Source organism: Rutidosis leptorrhynchoides, chromosome 5 (assembly GCF_046630445.1).
Source record: "Rutidosis leptorrhynchoides isolate AG116_Rl617_1_P2 chromosome 5, CSIRO_AGI_Rlap_v1, whole genome shotgun sequence".
In the NCBI taxonomy this organism is placed as follows: domain Eukaryota; kingdom Viridiplantae; phylum Streptophyta; class Magnoliopsida; order Asterales; family Asteraceae; genus Rutidosis; species Rutidosis leptorrhynchoides.
In genome coordinates this window covers 51,649,241-51,676,970 of record NC_092337.1, presented here as the reverse complement: position 1 = coordinate 51,676,970, position 27,730 = coordinate 51,649,241, and the positions used below count along the sequence as shown (strand labels likewise).

General features: G+C 34.0%; 3 protein-coding genes across 3 annotated transcripts; all 3 read right to left on the bottom strand.

Moving 5' to 3' along the window:
- Positions 1-3,380: 3,380 nt before the first annotated feature.
- On the bottom strand, positions 3,381-6,301 carry LOC139850308 (flavonoid 3'-monooxygenase-like). Its single transcript, XM_071839893.1, has 3 exons — positions 5,846-6,301; positions 4,746-5,186; positions 3,381-4,188 (listed from the first exon to the last, which is right to left on the bottom strand). The coding sequence occupies exons 1-3, from the start codon at positions 6,287-6,289 to the stop codon at positions 3,541-3,543; spliced, it is 1,533 nt and encodes a 510-aa protein (XP_071695994.1). The 5' UTR covers positions 6,290-6,301; the 3' UTR covers positions 3,381-3,540.
- A 1,950-nt stretch (positions 6,302-8,251) lies between these two features.
- Positions 8,252-9,654, bottom strand: LOC139850596 (uncharacterized). The gene is made up of 4 exons (XM_071840154.1): positions 9,548-9,654; positions 9,239-9,475; positions 8,977-9,143; positions 8,252-8,482 (listed from the first exon to the last, which is right to left on the bottom strand). The coding sequence occupies exons 1-3, from the start codon at positions 9,587-9,589 to the stop codon at positions 9,012-9,014; spliced, it is 411 nt and encodes a 136-aa protein (XP_071696255.1). The 5' UTR covers positions 9,590-9,654; the 3' UTR covers positions 8,252-8,482; positions 8,977-9,011.
- Positions 9,655-24,702: 15,048 nt separating this feature from the next.
- Positions 24,703-27,623, bottom strand: LOC139850255 (flavonoid 3'-monooxygenase-like). Its single transcript, XM_071839838.1, has 3 exons — positions 27,168-27,623; positions 26,068-26,508; positions 24,703-25,510 (listed from the first exon to the last, which is right to left on the bottom strand). Exons 1-3 carry the CDS (start codon positions 27,609-27,611, stop codon positions 24,863-24,865), a joined length of 1,533 nt encoding a protein of 510 aa, XP_071695939.1. The 5' UTR covers positions 27,612-27,623; the 3' UTR covers positions 24,703-24,862.
- Between the last annotated feature and the right edge of the window lie 107 nt (positions 27,624-27,730).

Genomic DNA, 27,730 nt, shown 5'->3' with positions numbered 1-27,730 from the left:
AGTTGATTTTTTTGGTAAAAAAGAATTTTTTTCGACGTCTTGTGGTAACATTGAAGGGTTAGTTCTTTTATGAGAGTTGCTTCTTTTATCGTTGGAGACAAAGAAAAAATGAAATAACGAAAATACCCCTAGTTACTATTGATGAATAGTGCTACAGAGTTTTGTCTAGAGTTTTGTCTATTAGTATATAGATAATTAATAGTTGATCTATTTATTATGTTTCGGTACTTTACGTAAATTATATATTCACAAAAAGTTGCATGCAACGGAATTGGTTGTTTGTTGAATAGACGCTAGAAATTTGAATGTTCGGACTATAATTAAATTAAACTCTATTAAATCTTTGTGTAAGAACGTATCTGTCTTCAAATGGATATTTAATTAAATTATTAGTAACTAGTTGTGGAGCTCTCGGTTCGCGTCAGGGGCTCCGTTTTAAATGCGAGTTAAAAAAAAGTCTTGATCTATTTTGTAAAAAAGAATTTTTTTCGACATCTAACATTGAAGGGTTGTTCTTTTTGTAAAAGTTGCTTCTTTTAACGTTCGTTTTTTTTTAAGTTAGTTGATCTATTTTATAAAAAAAACGTTTTTCGACATCTTTTGGTAGCATTGAAGGGTCGTTCATTTTATGAAAGTTGTCTGCTTTATCGTTGAGGAAAAAAGAGAGGAGAAAAAAAAGAAAAAAAAGTTAGTTAATTTTTTTGTAAAAAAGAATTTTTTTCGACATCTTTTGGTAACATTGAAGGGTTGGTTCTTTTACGAAAGTTGCTTATTTTATCGTTGGGGAAAAAAATAAAGAAGGTGAAATGACGAAAATACCCCTGATTACTATTGATGAATAGTGAAATAGTGTTTTGTCTATTAGTATACATATAAATTAAACGCTAGTTGGTCCGATTGGCTTATTAAGCCATTGTAACTTTCGAGTTGTTTTGTTGTTTGCCGTGCCTTCTAGCGCCTTGCTAGGGGGTGTCGAGTTTTTATAATATTGGCTGTTCTAAAAAAAAAAAAAAAAACATGGTAATGCACTAATGCATGTGTATAGCAACATGGGTATTATGGTCTTTTTACTAGTGATTGAGAGTGTTTAACCGGGTGTTAAGGATAGAAATGAGCATCGGAATAGTCAAAGAGTGGTTATTATAGAAAAAATGTGATTAAAATGAACTACATTTTCAGAATTCTAGTCAAAGATTGGTAAAATAGGTAAGGTAATTAAAATGAATGGTAGAAAAAAAGAGGTACATGTGTCCATTGCTTGTCCGAGTGACCCTAATTTGAATGTTTGTTTACAAGTCGTAATAAAACTACTTCAGAATTATTAATGAGAAAATGATAGCTACGAAAATATAGCCTAACATGCTTACATTTTATTTTAAAAAAGTGCACATAGTGATATTTTTGACTTTTTTTTTATTTTTCTCATCGTAAATATAATATTTAACGATTCAGGCCATCGTAAATACTAAAGCCATTTTAATGAACCGTGGAACCAAAGATTTCGACTAAGAAAATTTTCGTTGTTTTTACAAACATATTAATATACTTAATTTTGTCAGAATAAATGAACTACATTTTCTCACACCACTCTCTTACAATTTCATCATAATTACTATTTTTCCTGTTATAAAAGCCTACATTACAATCTTTAATTGAGACATGTGTTTCGCATACATATATAACGGCATTAATTTCGCATACATGTCCACTTATTCTTGTCCGGGACTTTGGTGCCGAGCCCGTTCAAATTAAGGCTTTATCCGATATTCTGGTAATAAATCATATTAAGAAATAAGATTTATTTGATACGGATTTATATGTGTATCATCAACAACCTTTTACTGAGACATGTATTTTGTATATATATATATATATATATATATATATATATATATATATATATATATATATATATATATATATATATATATATATATATATATATATATATCCTTAAATAACTTTTAACATGGAGATAATACGTCAGCAATAACTTTCTCTTATATATATATTTCGTAAACAGAACACATGTTTGAATAATAATAATATAATACTTATAATTATAATTATAAAAATAAAGTTTGTTTTAAAAATGAGTATTTATATTTTTAATAATAATTATTAGAAATAACAAATGATTCTTGAAAAAAAAAATTAAAGTTAAAATACAATACTATATGAATGTTGTACAATATACTTCAAAGTTCGTACATGTGTTAATGGGGTGTTTTATAAAAAATTGTACAGTTTGCTTTAAAGTTGTACAAATACATAATGCTTCAAATATTATACATATGGTTATGAGGGTATTTTATCATAAAGTTATACATAATGCTTCAAATATTGTATATATGGTCATGAGGTGTTCTATTATAAGGTTCTACATAATGTTTCATATATTATACAATTAATATGTTAATGCTTTTATTTAATACAATTAATAATTTTAATGAAATCATCAAAGGGGCTTAGATTTTTTAATTATTTTTTTCTAATTTTTTTAAACTTGAAAAATTCTTATTTATAAATTCTTATTTATGACATTATTATTTTAAAGATTTATATGATATTGTAGATTATAGACAGATATTACTCGTACACTTTTTACACTTGGTAACTTACATTTGGTTAAATTTGTAAGAATTTAATAAATAAAAAAGTTTGCACGTTTGTTTACATACTTTTCGTTTAAACCTTTCACTAATTTTATGTTCACTTATTATCAATCCCGCGAATTCGCGAATTAATTATAAACTAGTAATAAAAAAATCAAAAACATAAAATAGAATATATGATATAAAAATGGAGGATCTATTTCATTGTGTTGCTAAAATGTAGGATTTGTTAAATGAGTTGAATTAATTGTTCTTCACTCGATCCAAATCGTTTGGTACTAATAATGTCATTAGAACAAAGACAATAAGCTTACGACTAATAATGTAACAATTTGTTTGTTTTTCATTTGGAAATGGATTGACACAATAAAAGGTCACATACTTTGCGGGCATAGCTCAACGGTTCTCCCCATGTACTTTGTGTCATGGGATAGGGAGAGGTCATGGGTTCAATCCTTAGGGATGACATGATTTTCTTTAAACCAATTGAACACCAATAATGGTGGTATATATTGACCCTATAGGGAGGTTTTACCGGATTCGTTCACGGACCCCTACCCGGAACCACTGCCCGAATGGATGTGTTCCCGGGTACCGTCGATCGGGTTCGGGTTTTCGCCCGAACGTGTGTGTTACGTGCAAATGATGAGGGTCGTTGAAAGAAATGATCTACTGATGCTAAAAAAATCGCCGTTCAAAAAAAAAATAAAAAAAATAAAAAAAAAGGGGGTCACATACGTTTCATAAGTTTAATTAAAGGTATCATTTAATTATGTAATACACAAATCACATCTACTTGAAACTTGTCTAACTTATTTAGGCATCACTTTACATTCAATTATTTGGTATTTTCCAACATAGATCTGCATGATCGTTAATAACACAGCCGAAAGTTTTAACTTTAGTTAACAACTTTAAATTATCCTTAACAACTTTCGTATACATGTGGTGCTAACATTGCCTTTGGGTGCACCATTAAAGGTTCAGCCCTTTGAAGAGTTATCCCATACGCTACTTCTTCCATGTTAAGCTTTGCGGGTTCTAACCCATTAGCCAATTCCCAATCAAAGGTTTGAATCAACGTTGCAACGAGTAACTGGACCATTCTCAACCCTAGGCTCATACCCACACAAATCCTTCGCCCTGCCCCAAACGGTATCACCTCAAAATCATTTCCCTTCACATCCGCATTGGGCTTTTCTCCCTCGGCTAAGAAACGAGCGGGGTCGAACATAAGTGGGTTTGTCCACATTTTCGGGTCACGAGCAATGGCCCACACATCAACAAGTAACGTGCAACCTTTAGGAATGTAGAACCCGTTTACCTCACAACTTTCAGATGCAATCCTTGGTAACGAAAGTGGCGACGGTGGGTGGAGTCTAAACGTCTCTTTCACTATAGCCTGGAGAAATGTTAGTCGTTTTAGGTCCAAATCAGTTACAAGTCGATCTTTACCCACAATCGTGTCGATTTCTTCACGTGCTTGTTTCATTAGTTGTGGATGACGAATAAGTTCAGCTATCACCCATTCAACGGTACTAGTTGTTGTAGGTATTCCCGCAGCGAATAAGTTCTTGAAAATCAACAATTTATCATAATTGTGAACCAAATTCTTCTAAAAATATTCGATAACTTAATTTTTTACATGTCACTGTATTAAGGTAATTCTTCATATTTCCCACCGCCCATTCTATGAGCATCGGAGGTCTCAGACGTGTTGCATTTGAGCCTCACCAGGGGATTTTTACCATACGCGCACGACGCCCAAATGGATTAGTCGTGGGGTTTCCTCCTGAGACGCGATAGGACTGTAATGGTTCGTCTCAGGAAAAGATCGGGTGGGGGGTTCTAACATCGAATTCGGACCCGTCAGTAAATCCTAAACGTCGCTCAAAAAAACAAAAGAACTCCTCGTATTACCAGTGGCGGAACTTGAACCCCATCACAGATGGGGCGGCTGCAAAAACTTATTAAATTTTGCATTAGCTGGCAAACGCTAATAAAAAACCTTATTTTTTAGTATTAAAAAAAAAATTTAAAAATAAAATATGTTAACTTTTTTTTCGTTTTTACCTACCCGTGCATATTACCCTTACTTTAATTTAAAGTTCAAAAGGTATAAAAACGTACCAAAAGCAAAGCTTTAATCTGCACATCCGAAATCTTCTCACCCTCTTCATCAACATCATCCTTGAGAGAAATCAATGTGCTTAACAAGTCACTGTGACCCGACCCGTTGTGATTGTCCCTTTTATGTTCTTCAAGGATCGAGCTAAGGAACGAATCAAACCGTCCGTGTAACTTTTTCATTTTTTTCACTACGCCTTGCAAATCTAGCCAGTCAAGTGCAGGAATGAAATCTCCCAAGTTGAATTCTCCGGCCAATACCATTAGCTCAAGCACCATATCTTTAAACTCGTTCGCTTTTTTATCAGCGTCTGATCCAAACACTCTTCTGCCTAGCATTACTCGTGATAACGCGTTTATAGTACATATGTTTAGCAGTTGACCTAAGTTCACTGGTGATTCTCCCGCATTGAATAAAGCTCGTGTCAATATCGCTACTTCTTCCTGTAATGACAAAACTATTTACCAATTGATCCAAATAAAGAGATACTGATAGTTAGCCGGTCACGTATGCCCCACGTTATGAAATTGGTGGTCAATTGTGAGCCGATTTGAATCACCGGTTATCAACCTCTTACCATAAAAAAAATAAATATATATTTAGGCTACCTTCTAATGCTGGTACATCTCTTGTGGTGGTGGGTTTGGAAATGGTTACAGATTAATCCACTTATACCGCATACACCAGAATAAAAATCGTCACCATCTCGGGTAACACAAACAAGAATAATATTGTCACTGGTTATAGAAAGTTTAACTAACAACCACAAGGGGTGGGGGTGGTGGTGGTGGTTAAGTGGTTAGGGTCTACCCTTCCTATGTAAAGATTATGGGTTCGAATAAACTAAGCCGAAAAAATTAATTCCCCTTGTGGTTACGGAAGTTCACCCGCGGTCACTCTGGACTGCCCGTAAAGCGGGTAATTGGTCAGGGATTAATCGGCTCGCAAAGTAGGTCGGAAACCCTGTTATACCCCAAAAATAATAAAAAAGAATAAAGGTAAAAATTTAAGTAACTATAATAATATTTGATCAAAAATTAAAAAAGTTACTTAAGCAAAAAAACATTCTTATGATAAATCGCAAACTAATTAAAGGTGAAACCTGTCGAACGTGGTGGTAATCATTGAGCGCTTTGGAAGAAAATATGTGAACAGAACAAATCTTTCGAAGCATTCGCCACCTTGGACCGTACGGAGCAAACACAAGATCCTGATAATCATACGCGATATGTTTCGCACCAGAACTTGGCGGTCTACTAGCGAAATTCACATCATGAACTTTTAAAAACTGTGCAGCTACGGATGATGACGTGGCTACAACCACGTCAACAGAGCCAAGCCGCAAGTGCATTAACGGGCCATACTTTTTAGCTAACGCTGCAAGAGACTGATGTGGGACCGGGCTGAGGTGCGGTAGGTTCCCGATCAGGGGCCATGGGGTTGGGCCGGGAGGAAATCGGTTAGGGTGACGGGTTTGTAGTTTAAAAAGTAGATAGACACCTAATGCGGCAATGCATGAGTATAGTAACAGGGGTATAATTATCATGTTGAAAGTGTAAACGTGTATTTAGGTTATGAAAGAAATGGCTGTGCGAATGGTGATTTTATAGGAAAGAGTGATTAAATTCTTCCAAAAACATATGCTTCGGCAGGGATATGCAAGCCCTGTGTTGACTTTGTCAACCCATCCAGTCGCACCCCGTATGCCACTGGAGCCTAGCGAAACACCTTTACCCATAAATCACCACAATATGCCAACACCCAGATTCGAGCCTGCGTAGTCGTCATTCTTCCAACACTTACATATGTGGGACCAAAGGGATCACAAGGGCCGGGTACCGTTGAAGCAATGCTTCGTTGGTGAAAGAGTGATTAAATGGTTGGTATAATAATGAGAAAGAGGGGCCATAGACAAAAAAGAAAAATCAAAATTATAAAATAATTAAGTCAAATTCCAACTTAACCCTCAATAATTAAGTCATTTCTCCCCAGGTGAATACTTCAAGTTCCAACTTAACCCTCAATACGACATGTAAGTGAGCCGAATCTCCAAACGGTATCTACACGAGAATTAGTATATTAGTATATATAATATCGAGTATGTAATTTTATAGAGATAGATGGTGGATGGTGCACGTTCACATATATTGCACGTTAGATTCTCATTTTGATTGTTTTCAAATTTCTTGTGATTTAGAACTTAGAACACACATTGAAGAAGTTGGCTTGTGGGGAATTAAAAATTCTCTTGCATATCAGTCTCAAACTAATAAACTACTAAACCAACATGACAATTATGTTAATATTGTATTGTTGTTTATGTAGTAGTGTCTTTTTTTAACGTTGATATTTAATTTTAACATAATCTTAATGTTTATACAAAAAAAAAAAAAAAATTTAAATTATTTTTCCCTTTCCACGTACATTTCACTTCCCTCTGGGGGATCAAGAGGGAAATAACCAATCGGGGGGAAGCGGGGGAAGCAAAATCTTTTTTTTCGTTTTTTAAAAAACTTTGTTCACGAACATTATAGGTTGGATGAAAATATGAACATTTAATAAAGACACTTTGTGATAAATGTTTTTATTTTGACGAAAAAACGCTCGAAGAACTAATATATAACAATTATCGTGTTTTTCGAGCGTATGTTGAGGTTTTAGATATTATGGTTTAGATATTAGGGTTTAGATATTAGGGTTTATAGGGTTTAGATAGTATGGTTTAAAAATTTAGGGTTTAGGGTTTAGATTTAGGATTTAGATTGAGTTTTTAACACGAACGGTTTAGGGTTTAGAGTTTAGGGTTTAGTGTTTTGGGTTCCATAAACCCTAAACTCCAAACCCTAAACCCTAAACCCCAAACCCTAAACTCTAAATCGGGCTAAATTTTCTTCACAAAATATGAAAAAAAAATAAAAAAAAACGTTCACATGCTTCACGAACAATATTATCTTGAATGTTATTTTTGTCGATCGTTTTCTCGCATAATTAATAACATTCATCACGAAGTGTCTTTTCTAAATGTTCATATTTTCGTGCGATCTTGATGCCGGAAAAAAAATCCAAAAAAAAAACGAAAAAAAAAAATTTTGCATCCCCCGATTGGTTAATTCCCCATTGATCATGCCCCTATATATATATATATATATATATATATATATATATATATATATATATATATATATATATATATATATATAACTCCACACTATATTAATAATGTACTCTTTAAATTGTTTACACTACTAAATTGAAGTGCAGGACCCACACACCAGATTTATAGTTTTTGAAGATAAACGACCACTTAAATACCCTTCACATAATTCGTATAGAAAAAAGATTTGGTAGCCTATTGAGTTTTGAGTCTAGATTCGTCAATGAAACTCCATAAACTATTGGTATAAATTTTGTTGTACAACGTCTCACAGAAAAAGGGTCTATTGGTGTATAGCTCGGAGCCTCGGATAGAAGAAAGTAAGATGCATTAATATGACCAAACAAGAAAAATCCTAAAAAGATTATATAAAAGGGGGAAAATCAGAAACTTAATAATACGATGTTACAAATTAACTTCAGATAACAGCTATGCTATTTGAAAATATTATATATGTTCACATATCCAGTCAGATGTGGTGACAGACCAGCAATTACAGAGAGCAGAAATAAAAGGAAGATGTGAAGTCGCCTTGTTGACAAGTAATTGTTCTGATGAGTTTGAGTTGTTACGAAGAATCAACATCTGCATGTTCAAGATGTGTGTTAAAAACAGCTGGAGGGAAAAAGATACAGAAATTGAGATCCGAATACTGCATAAAATTCGATTTTTACATGGTTATTTGGACTACATGGTAATTTGTTGTCAAGTTCAAGAGCACTAAATTAGCACTCAAATGATCAAAACTTTTTAACATTAACATTAATAAAGAAATCATCCAAGATAGCTTAGGTTTGAGTATTTCTAAAGGGCCGGAAATGGTAATGGGATAACCAGGTTAGGCTGCGTACATCTGAGTAAAAAATAACTCCCTTCTCCGGGTAGCCTAAAGAGAAATTACTTATCCTTTTACCCGTTTTGTAACATTAATAAAGAATGAATAACAATTGTAATCCATAGTTCCATGTGTTTTATCAAGGATGTTCAAGCATAACAAGTTAATTATTGTGCAACATCTTAAAGACATGTTGATTCAACTATCCAAACATAAAATTATTCAAGGGACGGGTGATACTTACCAACTCGCATATCTTTTGCTAGTTTACGATTCATTTTATTCATCATCGCTATCATAAACAAGTGCCTTTCGACGATGAGATGCTGTAGCCTTTCTGGGGGGAGACTCCTCATCTGAATCTATCTCCTGGCGCTTGAGACTACCACCTGACGCCTTGTGCTTGAATCCCTATCAGATATTTCGTTTAAATTGAAGAAACTGACTTTTAAAATCTATACTTCAAACATAATGTTAGAAGATTGGTTTAAAGTTTAAACGCTTACTGTTTCTTCTTCTGATGCATCATCAGCCAACGCCTCCTCGTATTGTTCTTCCTCCTCTTCATCATCATAACGATCTGCCACCTCGGCACGCCTACGTGGCGGAGACCTTTCATCCTCTTCACCCTCAGTTTCATACTCAGATTCCTCTCTTTCGCTTTCGTAATCATCAACTGGACGTTTAGATGATTTCATGGAATACAAGGATGATTTGCCTCGTGCATCTTTGTAACCTTGAGACTAGTTAAAGGAAAAACAAATATGTAAATACTGAACAGCAATGAATAAGGGATGTTCACGTTCGTTATATACCTTCTTTGCATTGATAATACGCTTTTCAGCTCGAGCTTCCATTTCCAGGTCTTCATCAAAACGACGTCGAGTAGCAGAACGTCGAGAATCGTAATAATCTTGTTCGTCATCCTATAAATCATTATGTGAGTAAACGCCTGATAAATGCATTCACGACTAGTTATATTATTAATTTTAAACAATTCTAATTATAAATGTATATTTATTGTAATATTGTTTCATGAAGAAAAAAACACAATTAGAACATGAACTTTTAACATCTAACAACATATGATCATCCAAAATTCAAGAACAACACACCAAAATTCAAGTTCATGCTAGTTATACTAAAACAACGAGATCGAGCATACAAATTACATACACGACATCACAATGAGCCATAGACACTAACTAACACCATTTCAAGTCAAAAACACGAATTTAGAGAAATCTAGAGTTTTAGAAATGTTACCCAAACGAGATGAAGTTGGTACCAAAATGAAGAGGATGAAGAGAGGATCACGAATATGTAATTTATTTTGTTGTAAGCCTCCTAGATCGAATTTAGATGATGATTGAATGAATTTGGTAAATGTGTGTGTGTTCTTGCTAGAGAGAAAGAGAGAGAGAGAGGGAGATGGTTGAATGGTGGTGATTGGGGTGGACTAGTTGACCTAGTCAACTAGTTTGCCCCGTGTCAATTTTAGTCCCTCGAGTTTGTAGTCGGGTGCGGAAAATACCAAAACGGAATATTTTAAAACGCGAATTAACGGGAGATGTTATAAACATATAACGGAGTTTAAATTAGTATAACGGAAAAGTAAATGGAAAAAGGCGGGATGTTACAACTAACTCCTGGTCGGTTTGGACAACGAAATATCCGTTCAAAGCAATCGTTAGTGTACAACGAAATATATCACTAACTCTTGGTCGGATTGGACAACGAAATGTCCATCGTTAGTGTACAACGAAATATATCACTAACTCTTGGTGGTATAGACAACGCATACCCGGCCCCTCCCCTGCCCTACAAATAGATACATTATATACGCACATGTATAATCATTCCACTCACCTTGTCGCCTTGATGAAATGCTACCGAATAATTCACAACTCGCCGATGAAATGTACCTATTCCATCATCACAATTACAACAACACACTTAGAGTGTATTTACAAACCAACTCAATTTGATCCTTAGTGCAAATTCGACCAATTGCACTTACAAACCCAAAACGCGCCCAAACTAACCAATAATCACTAACACAAGTGAAAATGGTCTTATTATGCCATTTAAACCCAATCTTAAGTGTTAAACACTTATCATTCTCAAAATCAACCAAAACCCCAATTTTGACTCATTTCTAAAATTAGTCTTTCAAATACACAAAATGGGTTCTAACACTTCCATAATCACTAATCCTAGTGATTAAACCCAAATACAAGTCCTAATCATGGCCACTTTGTTCACCAACCCAAAATCCACCAACAACAACCAATAACCCGATTACTAGCATCAATAAACTCACTTCATGAGTTTAAATGGGTTTCCTAACAATTTTAAGTTCAAACCCTAACTTTGAATATCAAATCAAACAATGAAATTCGAAGTTAGAACTTACCACAACAACCAAAACGTAGCTAGGAACGAGGTGAACAACTTTAAAACCCAAGACTGTGATCAATTCAAGCTCCTTCTTCTCCAAAACCCCAAATCTCTCTCTAGACTTCTCTCTCTCTCTCTCTAAGAATGGATGAGAGTGATGAATAGATGTGAAAATGATCCAAAGTTGGATCCAAACCAACTGATAAAGCTCACAGATCCGGCCTCAAGTGAAATGACCAAATTGCCCTTCATTAAACTCAAAATTAGAAAAAGTAGAATTCTGTCGCTGGGCAAGTGCACTGAGCGCACACCTAAAGGGTGCGCGGCGCGCACTACAGTGCTGAACCGATTCGGACCTTTTTGATTTATACCACGCTTCACCCATTATACGCACATCATTTTAACTCAAAGTACCATAAATATTTGGGTGTTACATTACATAATGGTTTATAATAATATTACACAACAATATATATGTCTTCGAATACAGTTTTTAAACAATATTATACAAGCATGCTGACTCCAACTCTTGTCCATAAATTAGCATGCAACAGCGGAAGCTCTTAATAATCACCTGAGAATAAACATGCTTTAAACGTCAACAAAAATGTTGGTGAGTTATAGGTTTAACCTATATATCAAATTGTAATAATAGACCACAAGATTTCATCTTTCAATAACATGCAATCTGCATAAAAATCATTCATATGGTTGAACACCTGGTAACCGACATTAACAAATGCATCTAGAATATCCCCATATATAAATATCGAAGTACTAAAGCAATTCAAATTCTATGACTGGGGCGTGTCAAAGCCCATAGATCTATCTTTAGGATTCGCGTCAATTGGTGGCAATTATAATAAACACCAATTCTTAGGCTACCAAGTTCAACAAGGGCGATATTCGGTGTAACGATTCAACATAGAATGTAGTTTCAATACTTGTGTCTATTTTGTAAATCATTATTAAAACTGCATGTATTCTCATCCCAAAAATGTTAGATAGTAAAAATGGGACTATAACTCACTTTCACAGATTTTCACTTCGTCGGAAAATAAGACTTGGCCACGGGTCGATTCACGAACCTATAACAAATATGTACATATATATCAAAGTATGTTCAAAATATGTTTACAACATTTTTAATACTTTTTAATGTTTTAAGTTTATTAAGTCAGCTGTCCTCGTTAGTAACCTACAACTAGTTGTCCACAGTTAGATGTACATAAATAAATCGATATATATTATCTTGAATCAATCCACGACCCAGTGTATACACATCTCAGGCTAGATCACAACTCAAAGTATATATATTTTTGGAATCAACCTCAACCCTGTATAGTTAACTCAAACATTACTGCATATAGAGCGTCTATGGTTGTTCCAAATAATATATATACATGGGTCGATATGATATGTCAAAACATTTGCATACGTGTCTATGGTATCCCAAGATTACATAATATATTAGAATACATGTATAATACAATATAAGTTAGCTAGGATATGATTTGTATAGATTTGTTACAAATTTCACGTAGCTACAACCAGCAAAATTATCCAATCTTGTTTTACCCATAACTTCTTCATTTTAAATCCGTTTTGAGTGATTCAAGTTGCTATGGTTTCATATTGAACTTAAGTTTATGAATCTAAACAGAAAAAGTATAAGTTTATAGTCGGAAATACAGGTTACAAGTCATTTTTGTAAAGGTAATCATTTCAGTCGAAAGAACGACGTCTAGATGACCATTTTGAAAAACATACTTCCACTTTGAGTTTAACCATAATTTTTGGATATAGTTTCATGTTCATAAGAAAAATCATTTTCCCAGAAGAACAACTTTTAAATCAAAGTTTATCATAGTTTTTAATTAACTAACCCAAAACAGCCCGCGGTGTTACTACGACGGTGTATATCCGGTTTTACGGTGTTTTTCGTATTTTCAGGTTTTAAATCATTAAGTTAGCATATCATATAGATATAGAACATGTGTTTAGTTGATTTTAAAAGTCAAGTTAGAAGGATTAACTTTGTTTGCGAACAAGTTTAGAATTACTAAACTATGTTCTAGTGATTACGTTTTCAAATCTTCGAATAAGATAGTTATTTATATATGAATCGAATGATGTTACGAACATCATTACTACCTCAAGTATAGTAGGTAAACCTACTGGAAATGACAAAAATAATCTTGAGATTGAATGGATCTTTGATGGCTTGGAAGTTCTTGAAGCAGAATCATGACACGAAAACAATTTCAAGTAAGATTATTACTCGAATCAAGATAGTTTATAGTTATAGAAATTGAATCAAAGTTTGAATAATCAAGATAGTTTATAGTTATATGAGTATTACCTTGAATAATAAAGATAACCTACTATAAATAACAAAGGTTTCTTGATCTTGGATGACTACTTGGATTGGATTAGAAAGCTTGGTAGTAATCTAGTAAACTTGAAATGATTCTTGAATGATTTTTCTTATGATGATTATAGATTAGATTTTGAAGTAGAATTTGATGTAGATGAAGAAAGGTTGCTGAATATAGATGTGTTCTTGAATGAAAGTGTTTAGGTAGAAAGAAAATTAAGATTAATATTGAAATCAAATGGGTTATGGTGATAGAATTATGGACGTGAATATGCATGTATATGTAGTCAAATTTGATTAACTTTTAAGCTTGGAATTTAGTTGCAATAATTCTTACAATTAGTCAAAAGATAAACCCTACATGAAAGACTCCAAATTCCAATCAATTATGGCTGATCATGATGGTTTCCTATTGGTATATACTAATAGTAAATACATCTAGAAGCTGTGTATTGTACGAGTACGAATACAGGTGCATATGAGTAAAATTGTTGATGAAAACGAATGAGAATGAAATTGTAAGTATTTTTGCTAAGTAGAAGTACTTTGATATGTGTCTTAGTTAACAATCTTATATAATGTTGTTGAAATCTTTGATATGTGTCTTAGTTAACGACCCCAGCCAGGGGCTCTGCCCCTTGGACCCCACCAGGGGTTGCCACCCCTTGGACCCCGCTATCGGGGGCGCTACCCCCGAACCCCCATCATAATCAAGATAAGTTCAAATAATCGTGCACTCCACACTTACCCAAACATGTTCGATATTTATCAAGGTTATTTTGGTTAACAAATTAATCCCATTACACTTAAATCATATTGGTGACACAAATCACCAACAATGAATATATCTTGATATGATACATATACTTTAAAATGTCGTTACAATGATAATCGTTACATATATGTCTCGTTTTCGAAATTCTTAAGTTAGTAGTCTCATCCTACTTGTATAGTTCATTGTTAATACACTCAATGATATACTTAATTATCATTTTATCATGTTAAATATAGTATATCAATATCTTAATACAATACATATGTATTTAGTAAGACGTTGTTATAACGATAATCGTTATGTATATCGTTTCGAGCTTCATAATTCAATATTCTCATTTTTTATGTATATCACACATTGTTAATATACTTATTGAGATACTTACTTATCATAATCTCATGTTAACCATATATATGTCCATATACATATATCATCATGTCGTTTTTACAAGTTTTAACGTTCGTGAATCGCTGGTCAACTTGGGTGGTCAATTGTCTACATGAAACTCATTTCAAATAATCAAGTCTTAACAAGTTTGATTGCTTAACATGTTGGAAACATTTAATCATGCAAATATAGTTTTCATTTAATATATAATCATGGAATAATCATGGAAAAGTTCGGGTCACTACAGTTAGTGGATTCTGACGGGGTATTACACCATAGAAGGTTCATTCAAGATTTCTCTCATATAGCGAAACCTCTGAGTGCTTTAACGCACAAGGGGAAGAAGTATGAGTGGAAGGATGAACAAGAGACTGCTTTTCAAACTCTGAAGAAGAAGTTAACGTCTGCTCCGATATTGTCACTACCTGAGGGTAATGATGATTTTGTTGTTTATTGTGATGCTTCGCGTCAGGGCTTTGGCTGTGTTTTGATGCAACGAAAGAAATTTATTGCGTACGCGTCACATTAGTTGAAGATTCACGAGCAGAATTATACAACCCATGATTTAGAGTTGGGAGCTGTTGTGTTTGCACTTAAGATTTGGACACATTATTTTTATGGGGTCAAAAGTACAGTGTACACTGATCACAAAAGTCTTCAACATATCCTTGATCAGAAACAGTTGAATATGAGGCAACGAAGATGGGTTGAGATCTTGAACGATTATGATTGCGAACTTTTATACCATCCTGGGAAGGCCAATGTTGTGGCCGATGCGTTAAGTCGAAAAGAGAGGGCTGAACCTCGCAGGTTTAGAGCCTTGAATATGACAATTCGAACAAACCTCGCAAGGCAGATTCTTGAGGCACAACAAGAAGCCTTGAAGGAAGAGAATTTTGTGAACGAGAGAGTCAGAGGCATGGCTAAGAAGTTTGAGGTACGAGCAGGTGGTACTAAATACTTTGCGGGATGCCTTTGGGTTCCGAAATTTGGTGATCTGTGACAACTTGTTTTAGATGAAGCTCATAAGTCGAGGTACTCTATTCATCCTGGTTCAGGAAAGATGTATCATGATCTTAAGGAGCTGTATTGGTGGCCTAATTTGAAAACCGATGTGGGTACTTATGTGGCTAAGTGTTTGACATGTGCTAAGGTTAAAGCTGAACATCAGAAACCGTCTGGATTTTGGTGCAACCTGAGATTCCCGAGTGGAAGTGGGAAGGTATTACGATGGATTTTATTACAAAGTTATCGAGAACTGTGGGTGGTTATGATTCCATTTGGGTGATTGTTGACCGACTCACAAAGTCAGCTCATTTCTTGCCGATTAAGGAAACGAATTCGATGGAGAAGCTTACTCGTTTGTATTTGAAGGAGATTGTTTCAAGACATGGTGTTCCTGTATCTATTATTTCAGACCGAGACAGTCGATTTATATCGAGGTTTTGGCAATCCTTACAGGAGGCCTTGGGAACTAAGTTGGATATGAGCACCGCTTATCATCTACAGATGGATGGTCAGAGTGAAAGGACCATTCAAACGTTAGAAGACATATTACGAGCATGCGTCATTGATTTTGGTAATCGGTGGGATAGATATTTGCCGTTGGCTGAATTTTCTTATAATAACAGTTATCATGCAAGTATTAAAGACGTACCGTTCGAAGCTCTGTATGGTAGAAAGTGTAGGTCTCCTATCTGTTGGAATGAAGTTGGGGATGCTCAACTCACAGGCCTAGAAATTATTCATGAGACTACCGAGAAGATTGTACAGATTAAAGAAAGAGTGAGAACCGCCAGAAGTCGGCAAAAGAGTTATGCCGATAAGAGAAGGAAATAAATAGAATTTCAGGTCGGTGACCGTGTTATGTTGAAAGTATCACCTTGGAAGGGTGTGGTACGATTTGGTAAAAGGGGAAAGTTGAATCCTCGTTTTGTTGGACCATTTGAGATTATTGAGAGAGTTGGACTCGTGGCTTATCGTTTGAAATTGCCATAAGAACTCAGTGTTGTTCATGACGTTTTTCATGTATCGAATTTGAAGAAGTGTTTAGCCGAGACCGATGAGACCATTCCTCTTGAGGAGCTGCATGTTGATAAACAACTCCATTTTATTGAGGAACCTATTGAGATTATGGATCAAGAGGTTAAGACTCTCAAGCAGATGAGAATTCCTATTGTCCGAGTTAGATGGAACGCCACACGCGGTCCCGAGTTCACTTGGGAGCTGAAGATCAGATGAGGCAGAAGTACCCGCATTTGTTCCCAGATGACGAGTCAACCCCTGCACCTGCTTAAATTTTGGGACGAAATTTCCATAACGGGAAGATACTGTCACGACCCTACTTTTCCGTTATCTTTTACCGTTTATTATTTAACGACCGTTAATTGTTATTGGTGCCACGCCATTTCTATGAACTATATTATTATTTTAGTAATAATATATAAATTATTATGTGTTAAATGAATATTTGTATTCATATTTTAAATTGTACGTTTATACGAATCGTGGATTTCTATCCGGCGAATCTTTTCGGTTTTCAAACCAACGGTCAAGCTTTTGGGATTTTTAAATCCTAATTATTTTAAATAGGATATTTTAATGTCATATATTTATATATAGTGTTTATATATATTTTTCGTCGTGTATTTGATATCTCTCCGAATATTTAATCGCGTAGTCGTATTTTCGCATTTCGGGTTTCGTTCGAGCGTTCGGGCCACAAGCTATTGGACATTAAGTAAAGTTGGGCCATGTGGCCCACCCCATGACCCCCCATTCGGCCGAACCCCTTAGGAGGGGGGAGTGCTTTGTTTTGCCATTCCATTTTTTTCACATTTTACTTTCACAAATTCCCTAAACCTAATTCTTGTATTTTTCTCTCAACTTCTCCCTCTCCCTCTCCTTTTGGATGTCACCTACATCTCACCATCATCATCATTTCATCAACAATTTTTGCTTGGATCATTCTATTGTTTGCATAAACGGATTCCTCTCGTCATTCTCTACACAACCATATCTCTTGATTATCGATTTGGGTATAAACCCTAACCCTAGCTTTTTAATTTTTTATTTATTTTCTGTATTTTCATGTTATAATGATAGTATGATGATTATATGTTTATTGTATTATTGATAGTATGCGTAGAAATGCTCGATTATATATGTTTTTGGTTTGATTGTTTTGGGACAGCGGTTTGTTTGATCTTTTCTGTAAACATAACTTATATAAAAATTAAATTAAAGTGTTTAGATGTGTTCCTCTCATTGAGACATTAATTTTAGACTCCGAATTCATGTTATTTCGATTCCCGGAGCTTAAGATATGATTAAAATGGTGTTTTATTGAAATCAAAACCTAAAAACGAATTGGTACAGGTATGGTCTGACTTTGTAATCATTTTTAGAGTCTTTAGGGTGTACAAGTGTATTAGGATTGATTATTTGATGAACTTTCATGTCCGGGTCATCGAAATCCGAGCCACGGATCACCCGTTATGACTAAAACATGTTTTTGAACGGATTAAAGCTCCAAGTTGAATAATGGCTGTTGGTCATGACTTGGTGGCTGTTCTTGGGGTGTTCTTGAGCACACTAATGTGTCGGGTGGGTTGGTTAGGCGAAGATATATATAAGACTCGCCGAAAACTGATTCTCGGGGCTCAAGTTATGACCCGATGAACTTTTAATTAAAACTTATGGTTATTAAATAAGACTTATGATATAAATAATGATTTTCATTATTAATAAATTACTTATGATATAAAAATTAATTATTTTAATTTAAGACTTATGATATACATATTTATTATATCATTTATTAATTACATTATGATTAATTAAACATTTAATTAAACTTATGATTAATAATACTTTTATTATTAATGAAAAATACTTATGATAAGTATTAAAGTTATATTATGAGATCATTATAATAAGACTTATAATAAAGATTAATTAATTATTTAATTATTATAAGGCTTAGTTATTATTTAATTATAATTTAATTATTAAATACTTATGATTTAATGATTATAATTAGAAACTTATGATATGATTAATAATTCATTATTAATTAATAATACTTATGATATGATTAAAATTTATTATTAATTAATAATACTTATATTATGATTAATATTTAATTAATTAATTAAATACTTATGTTATATTAATTATATCACTTAAACTTATGTTAACTTTAATAATTCATTTTAATTTAATTAAACTTATGTTATGACATGATTATACATATATGACTTTAAATAACATTATAACTTATATTATTATTATAACTTATACTTTAAAAATCAATGTTGACTATGTTTGACCAAGGTTGACTTTTGAGTTGACTTTCGGTTGACTTTGACTTTTAGTTGACTTTTGTTGACTTTCTAATTAAGGAAACTTTCCTAACTTACAAACTTTCCAAATATAGCAACTTTCTAAATATGAAAACTTTTCAAAAATAGAAACTTTCTAAAAATAGAAACTTTCCTAAAATAGAAACTTTCCAAAAATAGAAAATTTCCAAAAGTGGAAACCTGTTAAAAATAGAAACTTTCTAAAAATAGAAAGTACGTGTCCTTACGCTGTTCTGATCAAACCGAAGCATGTTGAGTGTTGTTCTATGTTTACTTGCGACAAGTACTATAGCTATCATACTAAGACTTGACCTAAGTTAGTTATTTATATCGACCTGCTTTATTTATAGGTCGGCGTTGTGGTCATTCTTGATCACTTTACTTCGTTTGCTGTTCGCATTTTGTGTGGTTACTGCTTTTGCGTTAAGGTGAGTTATAGTCCCGTTTTTCATACTTTTTAAAGTATATTTTTGGGATGTGATTACATGCATTTTGTTTTTACGTTTAGACACAAGTGGCAATTAAATTTAAATTATTCATTATGAGTTGAACAAAAATATTTCCTAGTCTGGTAAATGTAATCACTGGTTTCTACTGGTGAACGAGAATCTTATGGATAGATCTATCGGGCTTAACAGCCCCATTTCGAGCTAGTCGCGCTAGCAATTTATAATCGGAATGTGTTAGTACTTCGTAATTATTTGAAGATACACTTGTTCGGTGTATATATATTGTGTTTGGCAAGGGTAAATAAATGGTTAAGTGGTTACCAGGTGGCTCATTGATAATGGAATAATGTTTTATGTTTTCTAACATTTTAAATCTTGTGGTCTAAAGTTTATTCGTTTATTTAAACCTATAATTTACTCAACATTTTTGTCGACAGTTTACTCGCATGTTTTCACAGGTACTTGAGTTTGTTTGATGCTTCCGCTGTGTTAGAAGAGTCTGCATGCATTTGGGGAGATTTTGTTAAACATTTATGAAACTTTGAACTTGCATTCTATTTTTGGATAATTTAAATTTGTGGGTATTGGTTGACAATGTTTTATGTCAACTTTGGTTATTAATTTGTTGGGTTGTTTAAACTACATATTTTGGTAAATTTCCTTTTTGGGAAACTTTTGAATAAAAGAATGCAATGTTGTTTATTAAATTCATTTAAGTTCGATCAAGCTGTGGGACCAAGTGACGGAGCCGTTAAGTGTATTGACGGGGCCATCACAAGCGGGTTTATACCTTCCAATGTTGTTCGACGAAAATTGGAAGACGGGAAAGATATTAGTTTTTGGTACGATAATTGGAGAGGTAATGGGTGTTTATCGGTTGTTTCATCTGGAGGTTAATAAAAATTGTAAATTGGCCGATCGTTTAGTAGATGGAAATTGGAATTGGGAGTGGAGTAGAAACTAATTGGGGTCAAGGAATGAAAGCAGTTTACATGAGATGTTGCAAGATTTAAATAGTGTGAGGTTAAGGGATCAAAAAGACTCCTATGAATGGTCTTTATCTAGTGATGGTGTATTCAATGTAAGCCAAACTAGAGCTCACTTCGATGCTTGCACCTTGCCTTCAACCGGGATAGTGACTCGATGGTGTCGGGTTCTTCCTTTAAAAAGTTAATATTTTCATGTGGAGAGTGGCTATTAATAGGCTCCCCACAAGACTTAATTTATCGGCGAGGGGTTTAGAAATTGAATCTATTGGTTGTGTTTCTTGTGATTGTCGTGTTGAATCCTTCGAGCATATTCTCTTCGGTTGTTCGATAGCTTTGGATCTTTGGCGAAAAGTTAGAAGGTGGACGTATATATCGATGCCTCAGTTCGATAAGTGGGAGACATGGGTAGAGTGGTTCGATCAATGGCATGCGTCGGGTGTAGTGAAGGATAATCTTTATGTTATCGTGGCTAGCTTGCTTTGGCATGTATGGAAATGGCGCAACAGCGTGGTTTTCAATTCTAAGAAGTTGAAAAAAGAGTGTCTTTTTGATTCGATTTGTTTGTATTCGTTTAATTGGTTGTCTAGTAGAGGAAAACTAGTTGTGGAGCCCTCGCTTCGAGCCGGGGGGCTCCGTTTTGATTGCGAGTTAAAAAAAAAGTCTTGATCTATTTTGTAAAAAAGAATTATTTTTCGACATCTAACATTGAAGGGTTGTTCCTTTTGTGAAAGTAGCTTATTTTAGCGTTCGTTTTTTTTGTTGATCTATTTTGTAAAAAATAATGTTTTTCGACATCTTTTGGTAGCATTGAAGGGTTGTTCCTTTTATGAAAGTTGTCTCCTTTATCGTTGAGGAAGAAAAGAAAAAGAAAAAAAAGGTTAGTTGCTTTTTTTGGTAAAAAAGAATTTTTTTCGACGTCTTGTGGTAACATTGAAGGGTTAGTTCTTTTATGAGAGTTGCTTCTTTTATCGTTGGAGACAAAGAAAAAATGAAATAACGAAAATACCCCTAGTTACTATTGATGAATAGTGCTACAGAGTTTTGTCTAGAGTTTTGTCTATTAGTATATAGATAATTAATAGTTGATCTATTTATTATGTTTCGGTACTTTACGTAAATTATATATTCACAAAAAGTTGCATGCAACGGAATTGGTTGTTTGTTGAATAGACGCTAGAAATTTGAATGTTCGGACTATAATTAAATTAAACTCTATTAAATCTTTGTGTAAGAACGTATCTGTCTTCAAAATGGATATTTAATTAAATTATTAGTAACTAGTTGTGGAGCTCTCGCTTCGCGTTAGGGGCTCCGTTTTAAATGCGAGTTAAAAAAAAGTCTTGATCTATTTTGTAAAAAAGAATTTTTTTCGACATCTAACATTGAAGGGTTGTTCTTTTTGTAAAAGTTGCTTCTTTTAACGTTCGTTTTTTTTTAAGTTAGTTGATCTATTTTATAAAAAAAACGTTTTTCGACATCTTTTGGTAGCATTGAAGGGTCGTTCATTTTATGAAAGTTGCCTGCTTTATCGTTGAGGAAAAAAGAGAGGAGAAAAAAAAGAAAAAAAAGTTAGTTAATTTTTTTGTAAAAAAGAATTTTTTTCGACATCTTTTGGTAACATTGAAGGGTTGGTTCTTTTACGAAAGTTGCTTATTTTATCGTTGGGGAAAAAAATAAAGAAGGTGAAATGACGAAAATACCCCTGATTACTATTGATGAATAGTGAAATAGTGTTTTGTCTATTAGTATACATATAAATTAAACGCTAGTTGGTCCGATTGGCTTATTAAGCCATTGTAACTTTCGAGTTGTTTTGTTGTTTGCCGTGCCTTCTAGCGCCTTGCTAGGGGGTGTCGAGTTTTTATAATATTGGCTGTTCTAAAAAAAAAAAAAAAAAACATGGTAATGCACTAATGCATGTGTATAGCAACATGGGTATTATGGTCTTTTTACTAGTGATTGAGAGTGTTTAACCGGGTGTTAAGGATAGAAATGAGCATCGGAATAGTCAAAGAGTGGTTATTATAGAAAAAATGTGATTAAAATGAACTACATTTTCAGAATTCTAGTCAAAGATTGGTAAAATAGGTAAGGTAATTAAAATGAATGGTAGAAAAAAAGAGGTACATGTGTCCATTGCTTGTCCGAGTGACCCTAATTTGAATGTTTGTTTACAAGTCGTAATAAAACTACTTCAGAATTATTAATGAGAAAATGATAGCTACGAAAATATAGCCTAACATGCTTACATTTTATTTTAAAAAAGTGCACATAGTGATATTTTTGACTTTTTTTTTATTTTTCTCATCGTAAATATAATATTTAACGATTCAGGCCATCGTAAATACTAAAGCCATTTTAATGAACCGTGGAACCAAAGATTTCGACTAAGAAAATTTTCGTTGTTTTTACAAACATATTAATATACTTAATTTTGTCAGAATAAATGAACTACATTTTCTCACACCACTCTCTTACAATTTCATCATAATTACTATTTTTCCTGTTATAAAAGCCTACATTACAATCTTTAATTGAGACATGTGTTTCGCATACATATATAACGGCATTAATTTCGCATACATGTCCACTTATTCTTGTCCGGGACTTTGGTGCCGAGCCCGTTCAAATTAAGGCTTTATCCGATATTCTGGTAATAAATCATATTAAGAAATAAGATTTATTTGATACGGATTTATATGTGTATCATCAACAACCTTTTACTGAGACATGTATTTTGTATATATATATATATATATATATATATATATATATATATATATATATATATATATATATATCCTTAAATAACTTTTAACATGGAGATAATACGTCAGCAATAACTTTCTCTTATATATATATTTCGTAAACAGAACACATGTTTGAATAATAATAATATAATACTTATAATTATAATTATAAAAATAAAGTTTGTTTTAAAAATGAGTATTTATATTTTTAATAATAATTATTAGAAATAACAAATGATTCTTGAAAAAAAAAATTAAAGTTAAAATACAATACTATATGAATGTTGTACAATATGCTTCAAAGTTCGTACATGTGTTAATGAGGTGTTTTATAAAAAATTGTACAGTTTGCTTTAAAGTTGTACAAATACATAATGCTTCAAATATTATACATATGGTTATGAGGGTATTTTATCATAAAGTTATACATAATGCTTCAAATATTGTATATATGGTCATGAGGTGTTCTATTATAAGGTTCTACATAATGTTTCATATATTATACAATTAATATGTTAATGCTTTTATTTAATACAATTAATAATTTTAATGAAATCATCAAAGGGGCTTAGATTTTTTAATTATTTTTTTCTAATTTTTTTAAACTTGAAAAATTCTTATTTATAAATTCTTATTTATGACATTATTATTTTAAAGATTTATATGATATTGTAGATTATAGACAGATATTACTCGTACACTTTTTACACTTGGTAACTTACATTTGGTTAAATTTGTAAGAATTTAATAAATAAAAAAGTTTGCACGTTTGTTTACATACTTTTCGTTTAAACCTTTCACTAATTTTATGTTCACTTATTATCAATCCCGCGAATTCGCGAATTAATTATAAACTAGTAATAAAAAAATCAAAAACATAAAATAGAATATATGATATAAAAATGGAGGATCTATTTCATTGTGTTGCTAAAATGTAGGATTTGTTAAATGAGTTGAATTAATTGTTCTTCACTCGATCCAAATCGTTTGGTACTAATAATGTCATTAGAACAAAGACAATAAGCTTACGACTAATAATGTAACAATTTGTTTGTTTTTCATTTGGAAATGGATTGACACAATAAAAGGTCACATACTTTGCGGGCATAGCTCAACGGTTCTCCCCATGTACTTTGTGTCATGGGATAGGGAGAGGTCATGGGTTCAATCCTTAGGGATGACATGATTTTCTTTAAACCAATTGAACACCAATAATGGTGGTATATATTGACCCTATAGGGAGGTTTTACCGGATTCGTTCACGGACCCCTACCCGGAACCACTGCCCGAATGGATGTGTTCCCGGGTACCGTCGATCGGGTTCGGGTTTTCGCCCGAACGTGTGTGTTACGTGCAAATGATGAGGGTCGTTGAAAGAAATGATCTACTGATGCTAAAAAAATCGCCGTTCAAAAAAAAAATAAAAAAAATAAAAAAAAGGGGGTCACATACGTTTCATAAGTTTAATTAAAGGTATCATTTAATTATGTAATACACAAATCACATCTACTTGAAACTTGTCTAACTTATTTAGGCATCACTTTACATTCAATTATTTGGTATTTTCCAACATAGATCTGCATGATCGTTAATAACACAGCCGAAAGTTTTAACTTTAGTTAACAACTTTAAATTATCCTTAACAACTTTCGTATACATGTGGTGCTAACATTGCCTTTGGGTGCACCATTAAAGGTTCAGCCCTTTGAAGAGTTATCCCATACGCTACTTCTTCCATGTTAAGCTTTGCGGGTTCTAACCCATTAGCCAATTCCCAATCAAAGGTTTGAATCAACGTTGCAACGAGTAACTGGACCATTCTCAACCCTAGGCTCATACCCACACAAATCCTTCGCCCTGCCCCAAACGGTATCACCTCAAAATCATTTCCCTTCACATCCGCATTGGGCTTTTCTCCCTCGGCTAAGAAACGAGCGGGGTCGAACATAAGTGGGTTTGTCCACATTTTCGGGTCACGAGCAATGGCCCACACATCAACAAGTAACGTGCAACCTTTAGGAATGTAGAACCCGTTTACCTCACAACTTTCAGATGCAATCCTTGGTAACGAAAGTGGCGACGGTGGGTGGAGTCTAAACGTCTCTTTCACTATAGCCTGGAGAAATGTTAGTCGTTTTAGGTCCAAATCAGTTACAAGTCGATCTTTACCCACAATCGTGTCGATTTCTTCACGTGCTTGTTTCATTAGTTGTGGATGACGAATAAGTTCAGCTATCACCCATTCAACGGTACTAGTTGTTGTAGGTATTCCCGCAGCGAATAAGTTCTTGAAAATCAACAATTTATCATAATTGTGAACCAAATTCTTCTAAAAATATTCGATAACTTAATTTTTTACATGTCACTGTATTAAGGTAATTCTTCATATTTCCCACCGCCCATTCTATGAGCATCGGAGGTCTCAGACGTGTTGCATTTGAGCCTCACCAGGGGATTTTTACCATACGCGCACGACGCCCAAATGGATTAGTCGTGGGGTTTCCTCCTGAGACGCGATAGGACTGTAATGGTTCGTCTCAGGAAAAGATCGGGTGGGGGGTTCTAACATCGAATTCGGACCCGTCAGTAAATCCTAAACGTCGCTCAAAAAAACAAAAGAACTCCTCGTATTACCAGTGGCGGAACTTGAACCCCATCACAGATGGGGCGGCTGCAAAAACTTATTAAATTTTGCATTAGCTGGCAAACGCTAATAAAAAACCTTATTTTTTAGTATTAAAAAAAAAATTTAAAAATAAAATATGTTAACTTTTTTTTCGTTTTTACCTACCCGTGCATATTACCCTTACTTTAATTTAAAGTTCAAAAGGTATAAAAACGTACCAAAAGCAAAGCTTTAATCTGCACATCCGAAATCTTCTCACCCTCTTCATCAACATCATCCTTGAGAGAAATCAATGTGCTTAACAAGTCACTGTGACCCGACCCGTTGTGATTGTCCCTTTTATGTTCTTCAAGGATCGAGCTAAGGAACGAATCAAACCGTCCGTGTAACTTTTTCATTTTTTTCACTACGCCTTGCAAATCTAGCCAGTCAAGTGCAGGAATGAAATCTCCCAAGTTGAATTCTCCGGCCAATACCATTAGCTCAAGCACCATATCTTTAAACTCGTTCGCTTTTTTATCAGCGTCTGATCCAAACACTCTTCTGCCTAGCATTACTCGTGATAACGCGTTTATAGTACATATGTTTAGCAGTTGACCTAAGTTCACTGGTGATTCTCCCGCATTGAATAAAGCTCGTGTCAATATCGCTACTTCTTCCTGTAATGACAAAACTATTTACCAATTGATCCAAATAAAGAGATACTGATAGTTAGCCGGTCACGTATGCCCCACGTTATGAAATTGGTGGTCAATTGTGAGCCGATTTGAATCACCGGTTATCAACCTCTTACCATAAAAAAAATAAATATATATTTAGGCTACCTTCTAATGCTGGTGCATCTCTTGTGGTGGTGGGTTTGGAAATGGTTACAGATTAATCCACTTATACCGCATACACCAGAATAAAAATCGTCACCATCTCGGGTAACACAAACAAGAATAATATTGTCACTGGTTATAGAAAGTTTAACTAACAACCACAAGGGGTGGGGGTGGTGGTGGTGGTTAAGTGGTTAGGGTCTACCCTTCCTATGTAAAGATTATGGGTTCGAATAAACTAAGCCGAAAAAATTAATTCCCCTTGTGGTTACGGAAGTTCACCCGCGGTCACTCTGGACTGCCCGTAAAGCGGGTAATTGGTCAGGGATTAATCGGCTCGCAAAGTAGGTCGGAAACCCTGTTATACCCCAAAAATAATAAAAAAGAAGAAAGGTAAAAATTTAAGTAACTATAATAATATTTGATCAAAAATTAAAAAAGTTACTTAAGCAAAAAAACATTCTTATGATAAATCGCAAACTAATTAAAGGTGAAACCTGTCGAACGTGGTGGTAATCATCGAGCGCTTTGGAAGAAAATATGTGAACAGAACAAATCTTTCGAAGCATTCGCCACCTTGGACCGTACGGAGCAAACACAAGATCCTGATAATCATACGCGATATGTTTCGCACCAGAACTTGGCGGTCTACTAGCGAAATTCACATCATGAACTTTTAAAAACTGTGCAGCTACGGATGATGACGTGGCTACAACCACGTCAACAGAGCCAAGCCGCAAGTGCATTAACGGGCCATACTTTTTAGCTAACGCTGCAAGAGACTGATGTGGGACCGGGCTGAGGTGCGGTAGGTTCCCGATCAGGGGCCATGGGGTTGGGCCGGGAGGAAATCGGTTAGGGTGACGGGTTTGTAGTTTAAAAAGTAGATAGACACCTAATGCGGCAATGCATGAGTATAGTAACAGGGGTATAATTATCATGTTGAAAGTGTAAACGTGTATTTAGGTTATGAAAGAAATGGCTGTGCGAATGGTGATTTTATAGGAAAGAGTGATTAAATGGTTGGTATAATAATGAGAAAGAGGGGCCATAGACAAAA

What these genes read in the sequence shown, in the direction of transcription:
- LOC139850308 (XM_071839893.1), bottom strand. Translation starts at nt 6,289, where the DNA reads ATGATAATTATACCCCTGTTACTATACTCATGCATTGCCGCATTAGGT. An exon ending in ATTACCACCACGTTCGACAG is followed by an intron (nt 5,187 to 5,845) that starts GTTTCACCTTTA and finishes TTGTCATTACAG; the next exon opens with GAAGAAGTAGCGATATTGAC. An exon ending in AGATTAAAGCTTTGCTTTTG is followed by an intron (nt 4,189 to 4,745) that starts GTACGTTTTTAT and finishes TTGATTTTCAAG; the next exon opens with AACTTATTCGCTGCGGGAAT.
- LOC139850596 (XM_071840154.1), bottom strand. Translation starts at nt 9,589, where the DNA reads ATGGAAGCTCGAGCTGAAAAGCGTATTATCAATGCAAAGAAG. An exon ending in GTATTATCAATGCAAAGAAG is followed by an intron (nt 9,476 to 9,547) that starts GTATATAACGAA and finishes TCCTTTAACTAG; the next exon opens with TCTCAAGGTTACAAAGATGC. An exon ending in ATGCATCAGAAGAAGAAACA is followed by an intron (nt 9,144 to 9,238) that starts GTAAGCGTTTAA and finishes AATATCTGATAG; the next exon opens with GGATTCAAGCACAAGGCGTC.
- LOC139850255 (XM_071839838.1), bottom strand. Translation starts at nt 27,611, where the DNA reads ATGATAATTATACCCCTGTTACTATACTCATGCATTGCCGCATTAGGT. An exon ending in ATTACCACCACGTTCGACAG is followed by an intron (nt 26,509 to 27,167) that starts GTTTCACCTTTA and finishes TTGTCATTACAG; the next exon opens with GAAGAAGTAGCGATATTGAC. An exon ending in AGATTAAAGCTTTGCTTTTG is followed by an intron (nt 25,511 to 26,067) that starts GTACGTTTTTAT and finishes TTGATTTTCAAG; the next exon opens with AACTTATTCGCTGCGGGAAT.